The sequence below is a fragment of the Xenopus tropicalis genome, chromosome 10 (genome assembly GCF_000004195.4).
Source record: "Xenopus tropicalis strain Nigerian chromosome 10, UCB_Xtro_10.0, whole genome shotgun sequence".
Taxonomy (NCBI): Eukaryota; Metazoa; Chordata; class Amphibia; order Anura; family Pipidae; genus Xenopus; species Xenopus tropicalis.
In genome coordinates this window covers 37132352-37154722 of record NC_030686.2, presented here as the reverse complement: position 1 = coordinate 37154722, position 22371 = coordinate 37132352, and the positions used below count along the sequence as shown (strand labels likewise).

The following is a 22371-nucleotide window of genomic DNA, read 5'->3' as shown; positions in this document are numbered from 1 at the left end:
CAAAGCTCAGGTCGGAACACAACCCAAGCCAATACAGTACGAACATCTGTACCCCCTGTGCATAAAGTGACACCCCTTTATATGTTCTCTATCTGCTACCGTGTGGCCCCCAAGGAGCATTCAGTGCCATTATTATCACAGGAACTGGCAATATTGATAGACTGTACTGGTCCTTATAACGTATAAACGGCATGGAAATTTTTTCAGGCAGAACCAGGACAGACGGCACAGTGCAGCGGGGAGGCAGTTGTGTCTAGACGTGGAGGATGATGGAAGCTCTGCGATGTAGGGATGCATACTGAATTTTCCCTGGCCAACAACTAGGTTTTTTTTTTTAATAGGATTTTATTTTAACCCCTCCCATATCCAATCCATATGCTGCAATGCTTTAGGATTTTCTTTCAGCTACTTCTCTGACATAATTCAGATTTTCCCCTGCAGGCGCATTGCTAAGGATAGCTTGTGTCCCTTGAAGGCGGCCATACACGTTCAGATATCAGTCGTACGTTTAAATGCAACGATCTGCAACTAATGGTCAGACTGAAATTGTAGGATAAGGCTAATGGCAAACGAGGCATAGGGCGTATTTTTTCGGCAAGCGGAAAAACACTTGCCGAAAATACCGCCCTACGCCTCCTACTTGTGCCTGCACCCAAATGAATGGGATACGCTCGGGTGCAGGCACATGTTGCCGAATTACTCCTAAAAACACAAGACTTTGCATTCTTGTTCGTTTTTAATGCGTAATTCGGAAAAAGGCTTGTTGAAAATACCGCCCTACGCCTTCTACTAGTGCCTGCACCCGCGTGTATGCCATTCATTCCATTAGCCTAAAGCCCTTAAAATACAAACTGAACATGAAATAGTTGGCAGACACCAGTCGTACGAAAGTGGCTTCCGTTGTAGGCCCCCCAAGGATACAGTCCCATACACAATGCGGAATTTTTTTTTGTTAGTCAACTGAAATTTTCTAACCTGCCCAATGAACTTATACCAGTCTTTCTGGTGTAATCATTCCATTGCAACCATTGACATCGTGGAGTGAAGAGAGGGCTGGGAAGGGGTGTGCATTGCCAGCCATGGTGCTTTCTTTGTAGGCTCAGCAATGGCTCCTTGTCCCATCACAGGGCACACACTTTGCACGTGGTGCTTGCCACCGTCTCCATCCTCCTATTATGAGGGGAGTCGCTGCGTGCAACCCACCTGGTTGGAGTGGCTGTTAAACAAGCGGAGAGATTGCTGTGTGTTGGTTTCCATAAAAGAGCAGGCTCTTAGCCGCTGTAGCGCGACAGGCGGAGTGTTTGGTGGAAGCCTCTCCATTTCAGACTGGGCAGCCCTGGGCGCTTTTACGTGACAATGCCTCATAATTATCTTTCCAAGAGCAATTTATTTTTCTAATTAGCCTGAACAGCCCCTTCTTAGCATAGAGCTTCTAGCCGCTCTCAGTAAATCAATTCAGATACACAGCTGCTGTTCTCACACCCCCCCACCTCTTCCTTTTTCTCCCATTCTTTTGCCTCTTCAACTCACCCTTGTTCCCTGTAGGGACCCGAAGCGCCTGCTAATTAACACAGCTAATTATTCTTTTACCATATGCAGAATCGTTTGGCTTGTGCCATGAAAGTAGATGAGAAGCCATAGCCATGAATGAGTTTATTAGCCACATGTGGGATTGAAGATGTGTGTTCAGGCATGCAGTGGGTTAATAGTTTTGGGAGAGTTCCACCAAATTATCTCATTTTGGGAATGAAAGTTTAGATTTGTGTTTTAATCCCATGTTTCATATACACAACCGATATTATCAGGAGTTCCCCCTTCACAGAGTTAATGGTACTGTTCCGTGTCATTAGCGGTTCATCTATTGAGGACTGAACCACTGGCCGGGGGTGCGATATCCAAATATGTGAAGTTTGAATGCACACATCTTTAAAGTGTATTTTACACAAATCACTTATTAGTTGCTGCGGGTTGTTGCACAGTCGCAAATAAAGGTGCCCATACACGGGCCGATTCTAGCTGCCGATATGGGTCCCTAAGACCAATTCGGCAGCTAATCGGCCCGTGCATGGGCACTACTGACAGGCCTGCCCGACTGATATCTGGCCTGAAATCGATTGGGCAGGTTAAAAAATCTAGTCGGGGACCACGTCAGCTCGTTGATGCAGTTCCGTGACCGACTTTGCCTATACCCGTTTTTATAATTCAATTGTTTGGCCTCAGGGCCAAACGATCGAATTAGCCTGGATTCTCCCGATATTGCCCACCCGTAGGAGGGGGATATCGGGAGAAGATCCGCTCGCTTGGCGACATCTGCAGAGCGGATCTGAAGGTGTATGGCCACCTTTAGTACAGTGTAAATAAGATCCACTTTAGTAACCCTAGCAACAAGACCGCAGTCTGAATGACAGCCTGGAATAAAAAGTTTGCTAAAAGCAGCTGCAGCTTATTGGCCCATGAATAGGGCCCTCCAGCCTACCTAACTACAAACAGCCAGATCTCTATTGGGCAGATTAGAACGTATTGTTCAACAAGAACTGTATTTGTTGATTGGTCTTCATAGACCTGCAGTATTATCCGATTATTGGCTGGGAGGGCCAGATGATAGAATGAACCTGATTTGGCCACCCAAGCAACCTTGCCAAAGGAGCCTATCTGACGGCCTATGCCCAGCATTAGCTGTATTTACTACTCACAGCAGTGCTCTTTAACTCTATATAACGCTGTTCCAAAGTTCTGACCCAAACTGTTTGTTTTTATGTTACAGAACGATGTCAACTGAAACGCCCTTGTACCTGCCGATCGTTTAGCTCTCAGCCACATAGAGTTCAGGTAAGGCATTACCCAGTCTTGCGTTTATTTACACAATAAGCATTGAGGACTTGTAAATCTAGGGAGAACATTAATCATTTTTTTTTTTTTTGTTTTCATATTTCACTGTTTTGTTTGAAAAGTGTAAATCAAGGCCCTTATTATTGGCCACATCCTGCTATAATATAGCCGGGGACACGTGGGTAGATAAACCTACTCACTTCAAGCTGATATCTGAATTAATGCAGCTGTGTATGATTGGCTGAATTGCCCTTTAACAAGGCAATCGTTGCTTTACAAGACCATAACTTCTCCTATGTTTTTCCATAAACATTCAGTAAAACATGTTTAGTATTACCCTTTATATAGTGTCAACGGTTTAAGCAGGTGATATTCCTAGTAGAGGAGGTTGAAAGAGAATCATCCATCAGTTCAACCTCGCCGAACGAGGGTACCTTATAGTGTATGCTTTAAAGGGGCAGTGCCGAGTCTGGATTTGGAGTCTCATGTAGGCAGATGCCAAATCATTTTGACGTGGTTGTCAATCAAGTTGATCTCTGCCCAGTTTGGTCAGAAAGAGCTGACTTATTTGGCTTGAAACCTTCATGACATAGGGCTCCTGAATGTGTATTCCGTGCACGTGTAGCTGTAATTGGCCTGTGTGTGCCCAGCTCTAGAGCTAGTACTAGTTCCTAATGCCCCAGTTGTTTGCAGAGAGAGTGTCTGCAAATACAGCCCCATGCTAACTGTTGGCTCTGCTTCATACTCTGTTAATGCCTGTATCCCTTTAAAGTGCCTGTCATTTGCTGACTCAATGTAAGCAGCTTACGGGTTTTTGTGTGGGCACACACCGCGGCCCACTTCCTCTGCCCTAAACAGGCTTTCATGCAAGCGCTGCCTGCCAAATCCATATCAAGCAGCATTAAGGGTAATTTAGGTGATATGTGGCGCTCGCTGTGCGTAGGATGGAAGAGACATGTTTAAGGGCGGTCTAATCTGCATCCGGCCCTCTTTTATAGTTTGATACTAATTATTACGCTCGCCTATGAGTTATTTCAAGTGCCGTATCCTCCGTCCGCGTCCTGGGTTTTACTAACCGTGTCACTTGGGCTCCCCAAGGGCAACAGGATCATATAGGCCCCACCAGCAATGGGAAGTGTCAGGCCTAGTGCTAAAGAGCAGCAGGAAGGGACTTGTGTGCAGGGAGATGAACGCAAATCTTTGTTGGAACCCTCTCGTTCAACCGTCTCCGACCCCAGGTACAAGGGATGGGAGCCGGCTTGCAACGACTTGTTCTGCAGTAACTTGGCCCTGAAATTTCCTTGGCAGCTTTTCAAAAGTAGCTAAATAGTGCTGAATTTACAAATATATATATATATATATATATATATATAATATAGCACACACTTTAACTAGGGATGCACCAAATCCATTATTTTTGGGTTTGGCTGAACCCCAAAGATTTGGCCAAATACTGAACCGAATCCTAAGTTGCATATGGACATTTAGGCTACGGAAGGGTTAAATAGAAGTGTGCACTTATTTTTTTAATTTCTGTGTTAAAAGGGTGGTTCACGACCTATTCTAAGCAACTTTTCAATTAGTCTTCATTATTTATTTGTTATAGTTTTTAAATGCTTCTTCCAACTCTCTGCAGTTTTTAAATGGGGGTCACTGACCCCAGCAGTGAAACACTTTTGCTCTGTGAGGCTACCGTTCTGTTGTTACTGTTACTTTAACTTTCTTTTCTATTCAGTCCATCTCCTATTCATATACCAGTCTCTCATCCAAACCACTCCCTGGTTGCTATGGTAACTTGGACCCCAGCAACCAAATAGCTGCTGAAACTCCAAACTGGAGAGCTCCTTAACGGAAATTAAATAACTCAAAAACTACAAATAATATAAAATGAAGACCAATTGCAATCTGTCTCAGAATATCACTCTCTACATCATACTCAAAGTTAACTCAATGGTGAACAGCCTCTTTCATGTAACCAAAAGTCACGTGATTTTTAAGGATTCAGGTTCGGTTTGTCCAGACAATTGGATTCAGCCAAATCCTACTTAAAAGGCCTAATCCTGGATTCGACGCATCCCTAACATTAACCGCCCCCCCCACGCCACATACAAGTCTGTACAAGTTTTTTTTTATAACACTTAAATTGACAAACCTATTCTGTCAGCTCTTATCTAGTTGTTATGATGGCTGACCTTAGCAACCAGACAATAAAGTGGGAAATGGTGGAGTGTCAGCAGGTGAGACTCTAGGGCATATTTTTGGCTGTAACCTATGGTGTGATAGTGGGAGATCGGCTCATTAGCAGCAGTCATGCTGTGACAGTGCAGTGCCCCGTAAGCACATCCTGGATCCGTATGCCTATGTACTTTAGTCTGTGCTTCACTTCAGATCCTCCTGCTTATTTGTTTAATTCTGTTTGCAAAAGAATGCAGGCTGCACTATGGCTTCCAAATCCACCTTGTCCCTCTCCATTCAAAGGACCTATGGCAGGACCAGCCTGTTCCCCTGTTGCTGTTACTGATCACCTCCCAATGGCTGGGTTCAGGGTGATGGAATGGTTTAACCTGCTGTTGCTCTCCTAGGGCCATAATATCACCATCTCAGCCCCTGGTGCATCAGAGGCATGATGGGATTTGTAGTTTTGTCACAAGCCGCAGGACAGTGAGCTTTGCTAATGGATTCTGAAATTCATAGTCATCCGCCAATCGGTGAGCCAAAGGTAATAAGTGTAAAGCATGCTACAGGTCAGTCAACTCTAGCAACCAATCAGCAGCATCCATTTAATTAACTGATTTATGGTGAAGACACACAGAGCTACTAGTAGCAGCTACTTGTTGTGGCCACTAAAATAGACAATGCTGATCATTTACTGATAACTGTCTCTACGTGTGTTTTAGCAGAGGCAATTCTCAGTATTGTCTATGGCAGGGGATTTTCTGGAGTTTAGCAGCCGCGAAAAAGTAGCTGCTACTAGTAGCTCAGTGTGTCTTCACCCTTAAAAGCAAGCATCTAAGTGCCTACCAGTTATAGGCCATGGAATAGATTTCACCATAGACAGGCAGAGCGTGCAGTGTGGCAGCTCCTTATTAGCAAATAAATGTGGACATTCAGGGGCTCCATCCTTTAAAGGGCAAGTAACAGTTAAATTAAAGCATGTTTTATTGACATTTAAAGGTTATATTTGTATATTCAGCACTTGCAAGGAAAATGTGTATTGGCAGCAATGGCCCTATTTTCATTCTGTAGGTGTGTAGTGAGCCAAGGAGGACATTTGACCCGCTGTTTATCGCTTCTGTACAAAACCCATTGTATTGTAACAAGTAAACTGTTAGCTGCTATTAGACCGCTGTTGAAAGGAGCTCTCCCAGCTGCACAGTAGCTTTAACAGTATTTTCACCAAGTTAACGGTACATTATATTAAAATTCATACAAAACCTTTTTTTTTTTTTTTGTGTGTTTTGGTGCTGCCCCCTGGATACACCATTGGCAGGCTTCATGTGGGCACTTAAGATATAAGATCCATGGAACTATACACGTTCCCATTTCTGCCAAGTGATCCCGCTCAGCCTGATCATTGCAATCCCACTTGGGCCAATTTGCTCTGTTCAGTGATCCCCAACCAGTGGCTCAGGGGCAACATGTTGCTCACCAACCCCTTGGATGTTGCTCCCAGTGACCTCAATGTAGGTGCCATTTTTGAATTTCTCACTTGAAGGCAAGTTTTGGAAGCACAGAGGCACAGTTTTACTCCAAGCAGAGACTCCTGCAGGCCAGCAGTCCCCATGGGGCTACCAAATAGCCAATCACAGCCCTTGTTTGGCATCCCCAAAGAATTTTTTTCATGCTTATGGGGATCTGTGCTCTTAGCCATGGTAATAGTGAAAGGTTGTGTGTCATACTGCTTGGCCTTACAGTGTGCTGTGCAGGGACCTAGAATCACATGACAGGAAGGAAGAAGAAAATCACACGAGCAGCTGGAAGTAAACTCCCCCTGTGCAAGAAGAAAACAGGGCTACAACAAAACCAGAATTCAATTAACAACACTTTGCAATGTTACATTTAATACACTTTCAGGCACAAGTAGGTACCGTTTAGCTTGTGTGCCTTTTAATTCTGTTTTCTTTGGGGTGCAGTTAGGGATAAAACTTCTTACCAGTAACATACAGAATTCATTACAGGCTGCATCTTTGTCGCTAATAAATCGTCCATCATTGGCTTTATTTATGAGCCAGGCTTTTGCCACAGTCAGCTTGCTGTAGAAGGTACTTTGTAAGTTTGAAGACATCTTGAAAACTCCCTCTGCTCATCACCCTTGGGGAGAACCTCAATAGTGTTTGTAAATGCTACAGTAATTACAGGAATCCGATGAGCCTTTTTTTTTTTTTTTTTTGACATAGTAGTGCCATCTAGTGGAGATGCAGTAGAAGAGGCTTAAGAGCCCTAGTAGTATATATAAGCAAAATGTGGGTATGCTCAGATAAGCTTGGTAAATGTTGGAAATGCCTATGAATGCGCCTTCAGCTGCCTTTTTGTTTGTTACAGCTGCTGATGTGTCTTCACGATGAGTGGATTAGGGGAAAACTCCTTGGATCCGCTGGCAGCAGAAACAAGAAAGCGCAAGCCATCTTCCTGCGATACTCCCGGGCCTGGGTAAGAGGCATGGCAAACAGTAGGGAGCAACCTGCTACAAAGAATGGCTCAGATTTAATTGTTTTAGACTGATTTTATTGAGAAATTCCACCAAAACCCCACTAGTCCCGCCCACCTGTTCCACTGGCTGAATTCTCTGGATTGGCAGGGGAGCCGGGGGCTCTCGGTACACTGCACTATAGGATAGGAACCAATCGGCAGCGAGGCTGACCTGATAGGGAACTGAAGCCTGTCTTCGCTTGTGGGAGTGCAAGGCTGTGATTGGCTCTCCCCCATCCTACTGTGCTTCTGGCAGGGACCGTTAGGACACGCCCAGTGAAACCAGCACCATATACTATTCATAATTGCCTACAAAATTTTCGTTTTTCCCATTTATCCAATATGTCTCCTTTGAAGCATATCTGCAACAGACACTGGCATTTTCATTGGAGCACCCCACCCCTGCAGTCCAGCCACATTGCATATCCATAAAGGCATCAAGACCTATACCTATGTGTGTGTATAAATTGTAAGTCTGTGGCTCTCTTCCCTAGGCTGACCTGCAGTGGTGAGAAGAGAAGACGTGAGCAGGAGAGCAAGTACATCGAGGAGTTGGCCGAGCTCATTTCAGCCAATCTTAGCGACATAGACAATTTCAATGTCAAACCGGACAAATGCGCAATCTTAAAGGAGACAGTTAGGCAGATCCGTCAGATTAAAGAGCAAGGTAACTGCCATCTCCCTTCTTCAATTGCATGTCTGTAAATTTGTCAAGCAAAAATGTGCCTTTAGTCTGTCCTGAACTTCAGGAAGTCTTCATGGATGGTTTATTAAATAAAAAATCTTTCCGCAGTGTTTTTATTCTTAGTGATTTCCAGCACAAAGCAGGCACAGCATTTAGATACCCAGAGCACTAAGATTTGCACTGGTTAATGAATCTAAATGCTAACGGGCATATAATTCCAAAGGAAGGGGGCAGGGTATTTATTTACTCTTACATGCCCTTCTATTACATGTGATACAACTGGCACACCATTAAGTGTCTATTGGTACAGTGCTGAAAGGGAGGCCTGTACTTTCTGCCTAGTGACACCCTTGTGAAGGAATGTGTGCCCTATAAAGGAAAAGACTATTTTATGAATATGCTTAGGAATGTGTCACTATATCTAAATGGTTGCAGAACAAAAAGCAAAAAGTAGAAGTCCCCCGCTTAGTCCAGTCGTACCTGCTTGTCATGAAGGGGACTGAGAGTCATGCTGGGTTGGGGGTGATGCCATCCTTCCATAGGCCAATTACAAATGGGAATAGTATGGAGGTTAATGCCACCCCCCAAATCATCATGATGGACACAACTGCAGAGGATCATTTTGCTATGTCTGAGTGTTGCATGGGTAACTCCCGCTAGACTGGGGGTGCCTCCGCGGGACTTTTGACTAGGTAGATTTCTATACTGCAACTGTTTAGTAATACTGGCATGTTCCTATGACTTTTCGTAGGAATGTGTTGGTGTCCCTATAATTGTCTAAAGTGGAACAATAACTGTGTGTATTTTTTACGTTCCTTTGCAGGAAAAGCCTCTTCTAATGATGACGATGTGCAGAAAGCTGATGTGTCTTCTACAGGGCAGGGGGTAATTGATAAGGATTCTCTCGGCCCACTCTTATTGCAGGTGAGCAGAGAAGTGCTTATTTTGGATCTGAGGAATGGCGAGTTTTGTCTTCTCCTTGTTTAATGTTAAAGTTCTGCAATAAAAGTGCCATGCAGTAAACAGTAAATCTTGGCTGCCTAAATAACCACCAGCATGGCCCCATAACACCATACTCCCTGCCAGCATGCTTTATGACTAAACTTTATGTCCAATTTCCGTTGTGAGCTTAACTTGTCTGTTTTGTCATGGGAAAAATTATATCAAAATATATATTGTTTGCACCTAGGCACTGGACGGCTTCCTGTTTGTGGTGAATCGAGAGGGCAGCATTGTATTTGTCTCTGAAAATGTCACCCAGTATTTACAATACAAACAAGAGGATCTGGTTAACACTAGTGTCTACAGCATCCTGCACGAAGAGGACCGTAAAGATTTCCTTAAGAACCTGCCCAAATCTACTGGTAGGCTATTTTTTTTTTTTTATAACAGTATCAAGGCTGTATGTGTTAGGTGAAACTAAGACATTTATATGCTGTATTATTTTTATTATTATTTTTTTTTCTTTTGAAAGTTAATGGCGTCCCATGGTCCAGCGAAACCCCTCGACAGAAGAGTCACACATTCAACTGTCGCATGCTGGTCAAGACCTCTCATGATCATCTGGAGGATGGGAGTGGCAACCTGGACACACGTCAGCGATATGAGACCATGCAGTGCTTTGCCTTATCTCAGCCCCGGGCGATGATCGAGGAGGGAGAAGGTTAGCGGGGATGATAGTTGTAATAAGATCATATATGAAAGATACAAGCCATGGCTGGTACTGTTGTAAATATCCACATGGCAGCTTTGGCATATAGTAACCCCAGTATGTACGGGGTTCACTGGGGCATATTTACTGAGCTCATTTACATCTGGGCAGTAACCCATGGCAACCACACATGGGTGCTTGAGATAAGTTTATCTGGTGTAAAGTTACTGCCTCGGTGAATATTTGCCTTGTATTGATAAATGAACCAACAATACCCAGAATTCTTATACATTATTATTAAAATTGCTTCCAAGTTTTTAATAAAAAGTTACTTTTTTTTTTTTTCTAATCAAAATTAATGGCTTCCTGTTAAACCCTTCCTTTAGACCTTCAGTCCTGTATGATCTGTGTGGCCAGGCGCATCACAACTGTAGAGAGGGTCTTCTCCGCCAATCCTGAAAGCTTCATTACAAGGCACGATCTGACAGGTAAGATGATATGAAGAATAATCACTTGCTCAGCTGCACCACCTGGTGGGTAAATTTAGCTTTTGCAGTAACATTGGTTTGGCCCATTACAAAAGGCGACAATCTTTTTTTATAAGGCTTCCTTTAATGCAGAATATATACAAAATAAATATTGGGTTTTTTTTTTTTATAGAATGGAAGTCAGTGTGTTTATCTTCCAGCCTTGTAAAAGAACCCACTAAGCAACATCCTTGTCACAAGGCCGGTACTCAGGAGTTACTGGTGTTCATTGCAAAGGAAAACTGCTTCCCTCATTAGCGTTAAATATCTGATTTTACCTTTGACCTTGAGGATGGCACAATAATGGCTTTTACATTTAAATGCCCACTGTGCAGGGGAATCTAGCATTGCTGGCAGTCATTGTATTTGTGGCTGGATCATTAGTGCTGTAAATAGGTTAATGTGGGTGCCATATTGTCACGTATTGTAGTTTTTATATGCCAAGCCAAGTACTAAAGCACAACAGAATGGGAACATCACATTCTGTAGCAGTCTGGCATCATTAGGAAGGAACATTTGTAGGCCATTTCCTATTAAGTCTTGTCATCGTGGAATGATCTCCTTATGAGAGAGATAATGAAATAGTACTTTAGTGCACTAACCTTATGTCTAGTTCTAATGCAAAACGTCTCTCCATCATTATGTATCCAATGGCCTTTGTTACAGGTAAGGTGGTAAACATAGACGCCAACTCCCTACGTTCCTCCATGAGACCAGGCTTTGAGGACACCATCCGAAGATGTATTCAGAGGTTCCTGTGTCACAGCGACGGGCAGCCATGGACGTACAAACGCCATTACCAAGAAGGTCAGCACCGTGTGTTCTGTGTTTATGAAAGTAATAGGTCCTACAGGCATGTCATTTTGTACAGTTGCTTTGGTGTCTGTGCCAAGATAGGATAACTGTTTAGGGCTTTTTGTCTCAGGGCTGTCCCATCTAATAATCATCTTCCCCCTATTCAGCCTATGTCCACGGGCATTCTGAAACACCTCTGTATAGGTTCTCACTGGCCGATGGCACCATAGTGACTGCTCAGACAAAAAGTAAGCTCTTTCGTATTCCTGTCACCAATGATCCACACGGCTTCGTCTCCACGCACTTCTTGCAAAGGTGAGTAAAGGGTGGGACTCTGATCTACTGCTAATAATTGACTTAGCACAGAGAAAGATAGATATAATGATGGAATGTTTTTTTATTCGTGTTACTTGTGTTTTAAAATGGAAACCTATTAAATGTAACTGCCATGTAAGCATGTTATCTGACGTACACATAACAGGTGTATGTTTACATATAGTGCATACTGCAGCAAGTCAGAAATGTAAACCGTTTATAGCTTGCTAAATAACAACATGTATTCTGTGAGATGGCTTCATTGAATTATCTGGCATGTTGGCCATGGCCCTTTCTTTACTGAAATCAAGATACTAGATATAGGCTACCATATTGGCTTCAAGATTGTTTTTTTGAACCCACTCATATGAATTATTGTTACTCTTTCAGGGAACAGAATGGCTACAGACCCAATCCGAACCCAATGGCACAAAATATTCGGCCACCAGTGAACCCCAATCCTCCCAATACAATGAATGCAATGCCGCCTCAGGCCATGCAGCAGCAGAACAGGAACTATGGCATGGGGGATCCCAACAGCATGGCACAAATGCCAGGCATGCGATACAAGTCCCCAGGCAACATGGCGCCTGTTAATCAACCTCCAGGGGTACAGCAGTCTCCGTACCAAAACAATAGTAATTATGGCCTTAACATGAATAGCCCACCCCATGGCAGTCCAGGCATGAATTCTAACCAACCCAACCTTATGGTGTCACCCAGAAACCGGGCTAGCCCCAAGATGGCATCCAATCAGTTTTCTCCTGTTCCAGGTATGTATTTTACATTGTTGTAGATGGTGTTAGGTGCAAGACAGCACTGGGCAAGTGATAGTGGTGTATTTTGTGTCCATCCTAGTGGAAATTCATATTATAAAGTGCATAAGTGCTAATGCTTAAGGTCCTATTCAGAGTTGAGTTCATCTGAATGGCCGAAAATTGCACACCCAAAGTTGGTTAACATCCTCTTAAGTGCAGATCCCTGTTTGCAGTGATTGTTGTGAATGACAGGCTGCAACTTCAAATTCAGTTATTTCTGAATAGATTTGGGGCTTGTGCTCTTGTTGTGGATTTCATGTGCAATGTAGCAGCAATGTTTTTTTGTGTAACTTGCAGGCATGAACTCTCCAATGGGATCTTCAGGAAGTGCAGGGGGAGGAAGCTTCTCCAGCAGCTCTCTAAGCGCTCTCCACGCCATAAGTGAAGGAGTGGGGAGCTCACTCCTGTCATCCTTGTCTTCTCCTGGCCAGAAAGTAGAGAACAATACCAATATGAACATGCCCCAGCAGGGTAAAATTGGCAACCAGGATTGCAAGAGCCCAAGTGGATTGTACTGTGAACAAGGACAAGTGGAAAGCTCTGTGTGTCAGTCAAGTGGTAGGGAGCACCTTGGGGAAAAGGACGTTAAAGAGAACATACTTGAAGCGTCAGACAGTCAGAGATCACAAGCTGAAAGTAAAGGGCATAAGAAACTTCTCCAGCTTCTCACAGGTTCTTCAGAAGATAGGGGTCCAAGTCTTATGTCCAGTTCTTCTATAGACTGCAAAGATTCATCCACCAATGTAACTAGTCCCTCTGGAGTGTCCTCATCCACCTCCACTGGGGTTAGCTCCACGTCCAACTTGCATGGGTCTATGCTTCAAGAAAAACACCGCATTCTCCATAAGTTGCTCCAAAATGGCAATTCTCCCGCCGAGGTAGCAAAGATCACAGCAGAAGCCACCGGAAAGGACAGTTTCCAGGAGACGGTGAGCTCTGCACCATGCACAGAAGCAACGGTGAAACGAGAGCAGCTGAGCCCAAAGAAGAAGGAAAACAATGCACTTCTGAGGCATTTGCTGGACAAAGACGACTGGAAGGACCCACTGTCGAAGGACATTAAACCCAAAGTGGAACACATGGATGCTAAAATGGGCCCGTGTAGCAGCTCCAGTGTTCCCACTTCAAGTCAGGATAAAGAGGTTAAAATAAAGACAGAGCCTGCAGATGAGGTATGTTGTGTTTATTGGCTGTATGTATATTACTCGAGTTCTAGGAAGTCTTAGCATCTCTATACAGCGAACTGTGCATTAAATCAGAAAGCCTTACACTTAGGTTACCATAGCCATTCTGAGTTTGGCACAGTGTAAAGGGGTGATGGGGGAGGCACGAGTTTATATTGAACCTTATGATCAGCGTTTCTTGTATACCCATATACATAAATGGACTCCAAATGCCAGGCAGAAAGTACTGGATCTGCCTCATATCCCTACACTTGAATGACACACTTCATTAATTGAAAATTCTGTTTTCAGGTTCCCGGAGATTTGGATAATTTGGATGCCATCCTGGGGGATTTGGCTGGTTCTGACTTCTACAACAATTCAATGAGTTCTAGAGCAAGTGACCATGGGCCCAAGCAGCCTGTATTCCAGGACAGCCCAACATTGGGTAGGAATTGATTTTCAGTTTATTTGGACCTATATTTTGTGTAGCCCAAAGTTTCACAAGTAATTTGTTAGGGGATCATTAAGGATCCTGCCTCAGTCTTTACTTTGTTATACATTAAGGGGACTTTAAATGAAAGGCCAAAACCCCCACTCTAAAGGTGGCCATACACGGGCCGACTATAGCTGCCGATATCGGTCCCTTAGACCGATTCGCCAGCTAATCGGCCCGTGTATGGGGAGAGCAGATCGGCCTGGCCGACCGATATCTGGCCTGAAATTGGCCAGATCTCGATCGGCCAGGTTAGAAAATCTGGTCGGATCGGGGACCGCATCGGCTCGTTGATGCGGTCCCCGATCCGACTGCCCCATTGCCGCCCACATAATCCGATCGTCTGGCCCCAGGGCCAAACGATCGGATTATTATTTTTTTTACCTAAATGGTCCCCGATATCGCCCACCCGTAGGTGGGGATATCGGGGGAAGATCCGCTCGCTTGGCGACATCGCCAAGCGAGCGGATCTGCTCGTGTATGGCCACCTTAAGGCTTGGAGCATAGGTTCAATAATGCAGGGTGTCCTCCCTAGAGGAGCTGAAGGGATGAAGGGGTACAGCCTAAGGGCAAGTTAGGGTGGTTTATAAGGGTAAGTGTTTTATTTTTTTTTGCATTTGTTCCTGGAAGAACAGCCCAGTTAGGGGGACATTCACAGTGAAAAATCATTGGCTTCATTTATGCTAGAGCAAAACATTTTAAATCATTTTGGGGCCAATAAACCGTCTGGTTAAAGTGCTGAATAAATGGGTAATAACAAATTATTTTGTACTAATATCATGTTGTCCATTGGCAGGCATGCGGAGTCCAGATAGTGTGCATGGGAGCCGGCCTCCATTTAATCGGGCAATTTCCCTAGACAGCACGATGCCCGGAAACTCAACCCCTCCAGTGCGGAACGTTAACAGTTTTCCAATGCTACCAAAGCAAGGCATGATGGGAAGCCCAAGAATGATGGATGGACAAGACAATTTTGGTGTTATGATGGGTATGTTTCCACGTGCTCTATATATATATATCTCTATATATATATATATATATATCTCTATATATATATCTATATATCTATATATATATATATATATATATAAGTCACTTTGAGAAAGGCTGCTGTGCCAGCCGAAACGTTAGTTTTTTGACCAATAAAAATTTATTTATTTTCTTATAAGTCCTGTGAGTGCGGGGTACCTTTTTGTATTATAGATATATAGATATATATAGAGAGATAGAGCACTGTCTGTCTAGTTTAATGACTACCTCTATTGGCCGAGTCATATCAGCCCACCAGAGATTTCTGCATGCATCCCTTGTTTAGACCTTATGGTATATATTTATTGACATGGGTGTAGCTGCCATAAGATTTGATGTTTTCATATGATAGGCTATACTTTTGCTATACTGTCTAATGGAAGCAATATAGCAGATCCCACATACATGCATAAAAACATGTTCTGTGCACATGTTAAGGGAAACAGTATGGCGGCTTTTACAATAGAGCTATAAATATAGTTATACATGGAAGGAACTTTCTGTTCATGCAGAATTTTACCTCATTTATTTAAAAGTGTAAGGAAGGGGAAGATGCACTGCTTCTTAACCAGGTATATTTTCTCAGATTCCACAAATGGTTCCTGATCTCTAGAATCACTCAGCCCTGTTGTACTTTCTTGTGCAGGAAGTGGACCCAACAGGAGTATGAACCAGCATCCAGGTGGGGAGTGGGCTATGCAGAACGCAGCAGTCAATAGGTTGGAGCCTCCTAATGCAGGAAACGTGGGCCGACCTGGGCCAGATTACAGCACAGCAATGCCAAGGCCTGCGATGGGCGGGAACATGCCGGGACTTCCAGCCAGGTCTAACAGTATTCCTGGGAGCAGACCGGTGCTGCAGCAACAGATGCTTCCAATGAGTATGTTCTTACTTGCAGCACTTATTTATACTGAGTAAACTCAAGCCTGTTGGCTCTTCAAACTATATTAGGCAATTCGGAGTATGGGTCACTAAATCACTAAACTACACTTCAAAAACCCAAATATAGGATGGTCATTATAGTGAGTATAAATCCAAGTTATTTAGGTGCAAATTAAACCCTCTAATGGCCAAAGAAGGGTACAACTACCAAATGCAAATCCGCACCACTACAAAAAGTTAAACATTATAAATTTTATTACAGTCCATTAAAATACACCCCATATACAAAGCCTTAGGCTTTGTATATGGGGTGTATTTTAATGGCTTTGTATATGGGGTGTATTTTAATGGATGGTAATAAAATTTATAATGTTTAACTTTTTGTAGTGGTGCGGAATTGTATTTGGTGATTTGGACTGTGGGGACAGATCAGCCTAGAGGGTCAGGAAGGCTCAAGTGTAACCAGCAATATAGTCAATATACCCCCTTATTCAACATAAGTGCAATGAATAGGGCTTGTGCTGAACATGACATTTGCCCAATAATACACAAAAAATTCTATGGTTTTATTTTTTTTATTTTTTTTTGAGCTAAACAAGGCAAACATAAGTTACTGTGTTTAGCCTTTGCAGGGTAGAGAATTAGATTACCAGTGCTGTAATGACAAAACATGGAGAGGCCTCTGTCACCCTGCTAGCTGAAGAAATAAAACAAACAAGCCTTTTAGATAAAGGGTAATCCTGCCAGAATTTACCTGTTTATCCTGAGTTGTTTATGCTAATAATTTTTTTTTTTTTTTTCTTACATTGCTAGGGCCCAATGAGATGGCAATGGGCATGGGATCAAATCCTTATGGACAACAGGCCCCTTCAAATCCGCCGGGATCGTGGCCTGATGGCATGATGATAGACCAGGGTCATGGTGGCACTCAGGCCAGGTAGGAATGCCATTGTTATGCATCAGATTATGTAGTCAGTACTAAATAACAGAATGGCAGATCCAGCCCTAAATACTTTGAAGGGCATGTAGTAACATGTACATATATTTTTTCTTTATTTGCATTGCGACAATAGGCAATAGACATGGTCAGTATTTTCCCTGTTTAAGCCACCAATAAGCAATTTGATGTCATAAGTCTAACTGTACTGGCCCATTACCCAACTGAAATCTAGTAGCACATAAATCCACATTCCTTATCCACATTTAGAACCAGTGGCGTAACTATAAAAGAAGCAGGAGCCCACAGGCGCAGGGAGATGGGTGCTGGGGGTTCCGGAACATTGGGTCTGGTTTCTGTATAGTTGTAGAAACTATAGTACTGCTCGTGTCCCCAGCCCCCCAGCCACTCTTTTACCTACAAGGGGGGCTCGCTGGGTACAGGGCATGAGTTGCTGTGCGCACTGGGCGCCTCTACAGATTTTTTGGTAGAGGTACAGGGTGGGGTACGTACGCCACTCTTTAGAACTTTCATTTGATTGTAATAAATGCTATTTTTTAATTCTATATTGCAGACAGTTAGGGAGGAATTCGTTGGACGACCTCTTGTGTCCTCCTTCAACCGTCGAAGGGCAGACAGATGAAATTGCCCTCCTTGATCAATTGCACACCCTTCTCAGCAACACAGATGCCACAGGACTGGAAGAAATAGACCGAGCTCTGGGAATTCCGGACTTGGTCAGTCAGGTATGTGAGTGTGCTTTGGGGCAATAATCCCAGGGGAAATACTGAAGCAAGGAAGAAACAGGGACCCACAAGTATGTGGTGTTATCACATAAGCTGGCATGAGTCTCTATTGTGCATCTCGTGCTGCAGGACATGGGATTTCAACTGAGAGTGAAACATTTTTTTCTTTTGTTAATTTTTATCTCAAGGGTCAAGCTTTGGAGCCACAGCAAGATTCTTACCAGCCTCAAGGTTCTCCAGTCATGATCGATCAAAAGCCACCCATGTATGGGCAGCCCTACGCAGGGCAGGGAACAGCAATGGCTGCTGCCGGATTTAATGCCATGCAGGGGCAGCACCCACCCTTCAATTCAGTGATGGGTCAGATGAACCAGCAGCAAGGCAATTTCCCACTGCAAGGTATGCACCCACGGGCCAACCTCATGAGACCCCGAAACAACATACCCAAACAACTGAGAATGCAACTTCAGCAGAGGCTTCAGGGGCAGCAGGTAAGCTAGGCCTTCCTTCTCTCACTCTTACAGGGTATTGCATCCATATGCTACTACCTGAATAACAGATATGTGATAAGAACTACTGTGCAGCCTATGGGGCTGACCATAACTGGAAGCCAAGTTGTATATCCTCAACTGCTCTTTTGCTGCTTTCTGCTTCTTCCTTTGTTATTCTGAGTAGTAAAAGTAGGTAGCGGTAGTGGTGGTACACCTGTAAAGGGTTAACTTTGAGTATGGAATTATTTAGCTACTTTTCGATTGGTCTTCGTTTTACAGTTTATTTGCTGCCGCCTTCCCCCTCTTTCAATCTTACGTGCTTGTTGTGGAAACCAAATAAGTATTGCTCAGTGAGGCTACAGTTTTATTGTTAATGTTACTTTTCTTCCCTATCGTTCTGTTCAGGCCTTTTTCTATTCATCTATCAGTCTTTAAATTTATACAGCTGCCTAGTTGCTAAGGTAAGTTGTCCCTAGCAACCAGATAGCTGCCAAAGTTCCAGACTGGAGAGATGCTTAACAAAAATCTAAGTAACTGAAAAACAGAAAATGAAGAACAATTGCAAATTATGCCAGAATATCTGGGTCCCTCATTCTAAAATATAATTAAAAAAATAACTACCCCTTATTGTTTAATTTTGTATTTATCACCTGAAAATATCAAAAGCTACGTTTATGATTATTCTCCTGTTTTGTTTTCCCCTAGCTTCTATAAAGGCTACTGGCTCAGCTTGCAGTTTCAGTCTTAGTTTCCATTGTTTTGGTGACTGATTGATTAGAATCTTCCCTATCTCTTGTAGCCATCCTGTTATGTTATAATACCTTTACAAAAATCTTAAGGGATGGGCCTAGGTGGTCATACCTGATATTACCTGTTATTTAGTGATGCTAGTAACATACCAGTCCTTGCATTTCACCACCACCATCACTCATGAAAGCCCAGTTTGTGTATTACCTGAACCTTTTCTTATTCTGGTACCTGTAGGTTTTACCTCTGATATCCTGCACTTCAACATCCTACCAAAATGTTGAGGATAACATCATTCAGTATTGTATTGAACTGTTCTTCTATAGTTATTGCCCCAAGGCTAATTATCACAGGGTTTAAGTTATAAAACTGTAAAAAAAAAAAAAAAAAAAGTAAAAACCCAGGAGAAAGACGCAAAGATATATATTTTGCTTCCAGGATTCTGAAGCTAAGATGATTTCTTTTTATGCCCTACAGTTAAAGCCATAAGCGTCCTGGTAATATGTGGCATGGGGACATCACACTCTTTGTAGACATATAAGCCCTAAGGGTGAAGACACACAGAGCTACTAGTAGCTGCTTCTTGTCGTGGCTACTAAAATAAACAATGCTAATCATTTACTGATAATTGTCTCTACGTGTGTTTTAGCAGAGGCAATTCTCAGTATTGTCTATGGCAGGGTATTTTCTGGCGTTTAGTAGCCATGGAAAAGTAGCTGCTACTAAGTAGCTCTGTGTGTCTTCAGTCTTATGCAGAAAGAATACCCAACGTGCCAAGCATTCCGGATAAGAGATACCAAACCTGTCTATTTGCAAAAAATATATTTCAATTATTACTAATCTTCCCCCAATTCAGACTGATGTTTTAACTGTATCCTGGATGCTTGGATAAGGGACCGTAATAAACAGAGAGTGTTTGTCACACTTAAGGGACATATAAAAGAGAATGACAAAGCCATTGGAATGAATGTACTTGTGCTGAGCACTTAGCGTTACAGTAGCTTCCCAGCTTGTACTGCAGGGTCACTCTGGCCCTGTGGCTGCAGGCAGCATCGTTATGTTTGGGGTACTGAGATTAATCCGTCTCTCTCCTTCAAAGTTTCTGAACCAAAATCGACAAGCCTTAGAGATGAAGGTGGAGACAATGAATCCCGGCGGAGCTGGAGTTATGAGACCCGTAATGCAGACGCCGGTCTCTCAGCAGGTAAACTTCTATTATAGGTATAAGGTCAACTGTACAATATGGCCACCCTGCAGCCCCGAGTTGGTGTCTAGCTGACCCATAATATTGTGGTTTTGTATGATTTGCATTGCACGGATTGTGGTCCGCTGTTCTTAACTACTATTTCTGTACAGTTGATATTGATTGGTTTGGAGACCGGGCAATAGAATGGCAATCCAGCAGTGAATGAGGAAATAAAGATTGGCCATAGCTCCTCTTCCTGTTCTGACCATTCAGTCTTTCTGTCCAATCAGTTTGAACATTATAAAGTAGGGAATGCAGTATATGGGGCCCTCGCACCTTATCTGTCTCGCCGGATGGATACCTGCAAACTTTGGCCATGTATACCTTTAAACACAACTGTCCAGAAACTGTGGATTTTGCCAGAGAGATTGACAGAGCATTTGACAGTGTACATTATTTGCTATATCTGGCATTTGTTCTGGGTCTCCATATTTTATTTTTTTTCTCCTCTGCAGGGCTTTCTCAATGCCCAGATGGTGGCCCAGAGGAACAGGGAGCTGATTAGCCACCAAATCAGACAGCACAGAATGGCCATGATGATGCAACAGCAGCAGCAAGGCCAACCCCAGACCTTCAGCCCTCCTCCCAATGTGACTGCCACAGCCAGTATGGATAACCCACTAGGAGGGCCACCAATGCCCCAGGCCCCTCCTCAGCAATTCTCCTACCCTCCTAATTATGGTAAGTCTCCCATTTGTAGCTTCAGGGCATTACTGAGACAAACCATTCTGAAATAATTGCCTATTTTTGTGATTAAACTGTGTGTCGTCTGTTTTAAGGTATGAATCAACAGGCGGATCCCACTTTTGGAAGGGTGTCCAGCCCACCTAATGCCATAATGTCATCTCGGATGGCTCCTTCCCAGAATCCTCACCCTCAAACCGCCCAAATGTATCCATCACCAGACATGAAAGGCTGGCCATCAGGGAATATGACTAGACCAAAGTAGGTCCACGCTAGCTTTTAATTACACTCTTTTGGGGGAAAAAACACATTGTGTAGTGTAAGGTTCTTTTCTTAGGGGCTTCTACAAATTTAGAGGTGACTTAGCTCAGCCTCCCCTTGTTATTGGTTCCACATTGCCCATAATTTGAATGGGAATTGACTGCAAGCACGTGCTGCTGAGTTGGTTGCTTATCATTAAAGTGATACTGACAACAAAATAATTCTTTTAAAAAAACAAATCTACCCCCAAACATACCTATAAGTCATGTGGACCATTTTTTCCTGAAAGGGCTTGTTCTCTAAATAAAAACTTTATAAGATGCTGGACCCGACTGTCTGCCAAACCCGACTGTATCTTCTCAGCCTGTCTGTCAAAACAGGAGCAGGCTGACGTCAGTTACTGGGAGGATCCTCCCCTTTTCTTTTCCCTTACTTTCGGCAGCATAATAAATCATGTGACCCTGACATGTGACTTGTTATCTCCTCTCCGGATCTTTAGCGTAACGCTGCTGGACTGCCTGCAAGTAATACTGCCTGTGAGTTTGCTTATTTCACCCTCCTATTTCTCCTTATTGTCCCTCAATCTCCCACCAAGATTTAACTTGCAGACACAGGCTTTCAGGTGTCTGCCTGCATAAACGGGCTCCCCCTCCCCTCTACACACACAAGAGACTTAAGCTAAACGTGTGCACGATGACGTCATCGCGCATGAAGGCAGAAGGGCAGCGCAGGGAACCTGCGCTATTGGTTAGATGTTTTCCCTTTTTTTTCTGGAGGAGGCAGTGATCTAGGAGCGACGAAGAGAAGCTCTAAGATGGCTGCCTCTTGGGATTGTTCTTCAGAAGCCGTGATTGGGAAGGCGATTTAGCGTTGAACATTTTTTTGCTAGGATTTTGGAGGCTCACACCATTACAAACAAGTAGGCAGATTTAAAAAAAAAAAGTTTTTTAGGTGTCAGTGTCGCTTTAAGAAAAGCAGCACTGTGTGTTTTAGGGCGATAAGCACTTAATTCTCATTTAAAGGGAAAGGTGCAGGCGTTTACTTTTTGTTTTTTATCCTGTGTGCCATGACTTTTAATCAGCTTTAATACTGACTTTTAATCAGCTTTAATACTGAATAGGAGAAACATGGACATGCCATTCTATAGTGTCTAACAGTCGTTTGTCTCTGCAGTTCCTTCCCACAGCAGCAGTACAGCCACCAGGCCAACCCCGCCACGTATAACATGATGCACATGAATGGGAATGGGAGCCACATGGGGCAGATCAACATGAACTCCATGCCTATGTCTGGGATGCCTATGGGACCTGATCAGGTACAGGCTGCTGTACCATTGCTACTGGCCACATTCTTGCTAGGCACACCCTAATCACTCCAGGT

General features: G+C 43.5%; 1 protein-coding gene across 2 annotated transcripts in view; it reads left to right on the top strand.

The window, feature by feature from the left end:
* Nucleotides 1–22371, top strand: part of ncoa3 (nuclear receptor coactivator 3) — a 107040-nt gene that overhangs the window by 80134 nt on the left and 4535 nt on the right. For both annotated transcript variants that reach the window (XM_031894761.1, XM_031894760.1), the window contains 21 exons: nucleotides 2765–2829; nucleotides 7372–7479; nucleotides 8013–8185; nucleotides 9027–9127; nucleotides 9393–9567; nucleotides 9678–9866; nucleotides 10241–10342; nucleotides 11048–11188; nucleotides 11344–11491; nucleotides 11882–12264; nucleotides 12607–13481; nucleotides 13785–13920; nucleotides 14765–14956; nucleotides 15644–15877; nucleotides 16693–16816; nucleotides 17391–17562; nucleotides 17751–18053; nucleotides 19900–20004; nucleotides 20502–20727; nucleotides 20826–20991; nucleotides 22165–22306. In XM_031894761.1, the coding sequence (XP_031750621.1) occupies nucleotides 7391–7479; nucleotides 8013–8185; nucleotides 9027–9127; nucleotides 9393–9567; nucleotides 9678–9866; nucleotides 10241–10342; nucleotides 11048–11188; nucleotides 11344–11491; nucleotides 11882–12264; nucleotides 12607–13481; nucleotides 13785–13920; nucleotides 14765–14956; nucleotides 15644–15877; nucleotides 16693–16816; nucleotides 17391–17562; nucleotides 17751–18053; nucleotides 19900–20004; nucleotides 20502–20727; nucleotides 20826–20991; nucleotides 22165–22306 (4176 nt within the window). In that variant the 5' untranslated portion in view covers nucleotides 2765–2829; nucleotides 7372–7390. The remainder of the gene's footprint in view (nucleotides 1–2764; nucleotides 2830–7371; nucleotides 7480–8012; nucleotides 8186–9026; nucleotides 9128–9392; nucleotides 9568–9677; nucleotides 9867–10240; nucleotides 10343–11047; nucleotides 11189–11343; nucleotides 11492–11881; nucleotides 12265–12606; nucleotides 13482–13784; nucleotides 13921–14764; nucleotides 14957–15643; nucleotides 15878–16692; nucleotides 16817–17390; nucleotides 17563–17750; nucleotides 18054–19899; nucleotides 20005–20501; nucleotides 20728–20825; nucleotides 20992–22164; nucleotides 22307–22371) is intronic.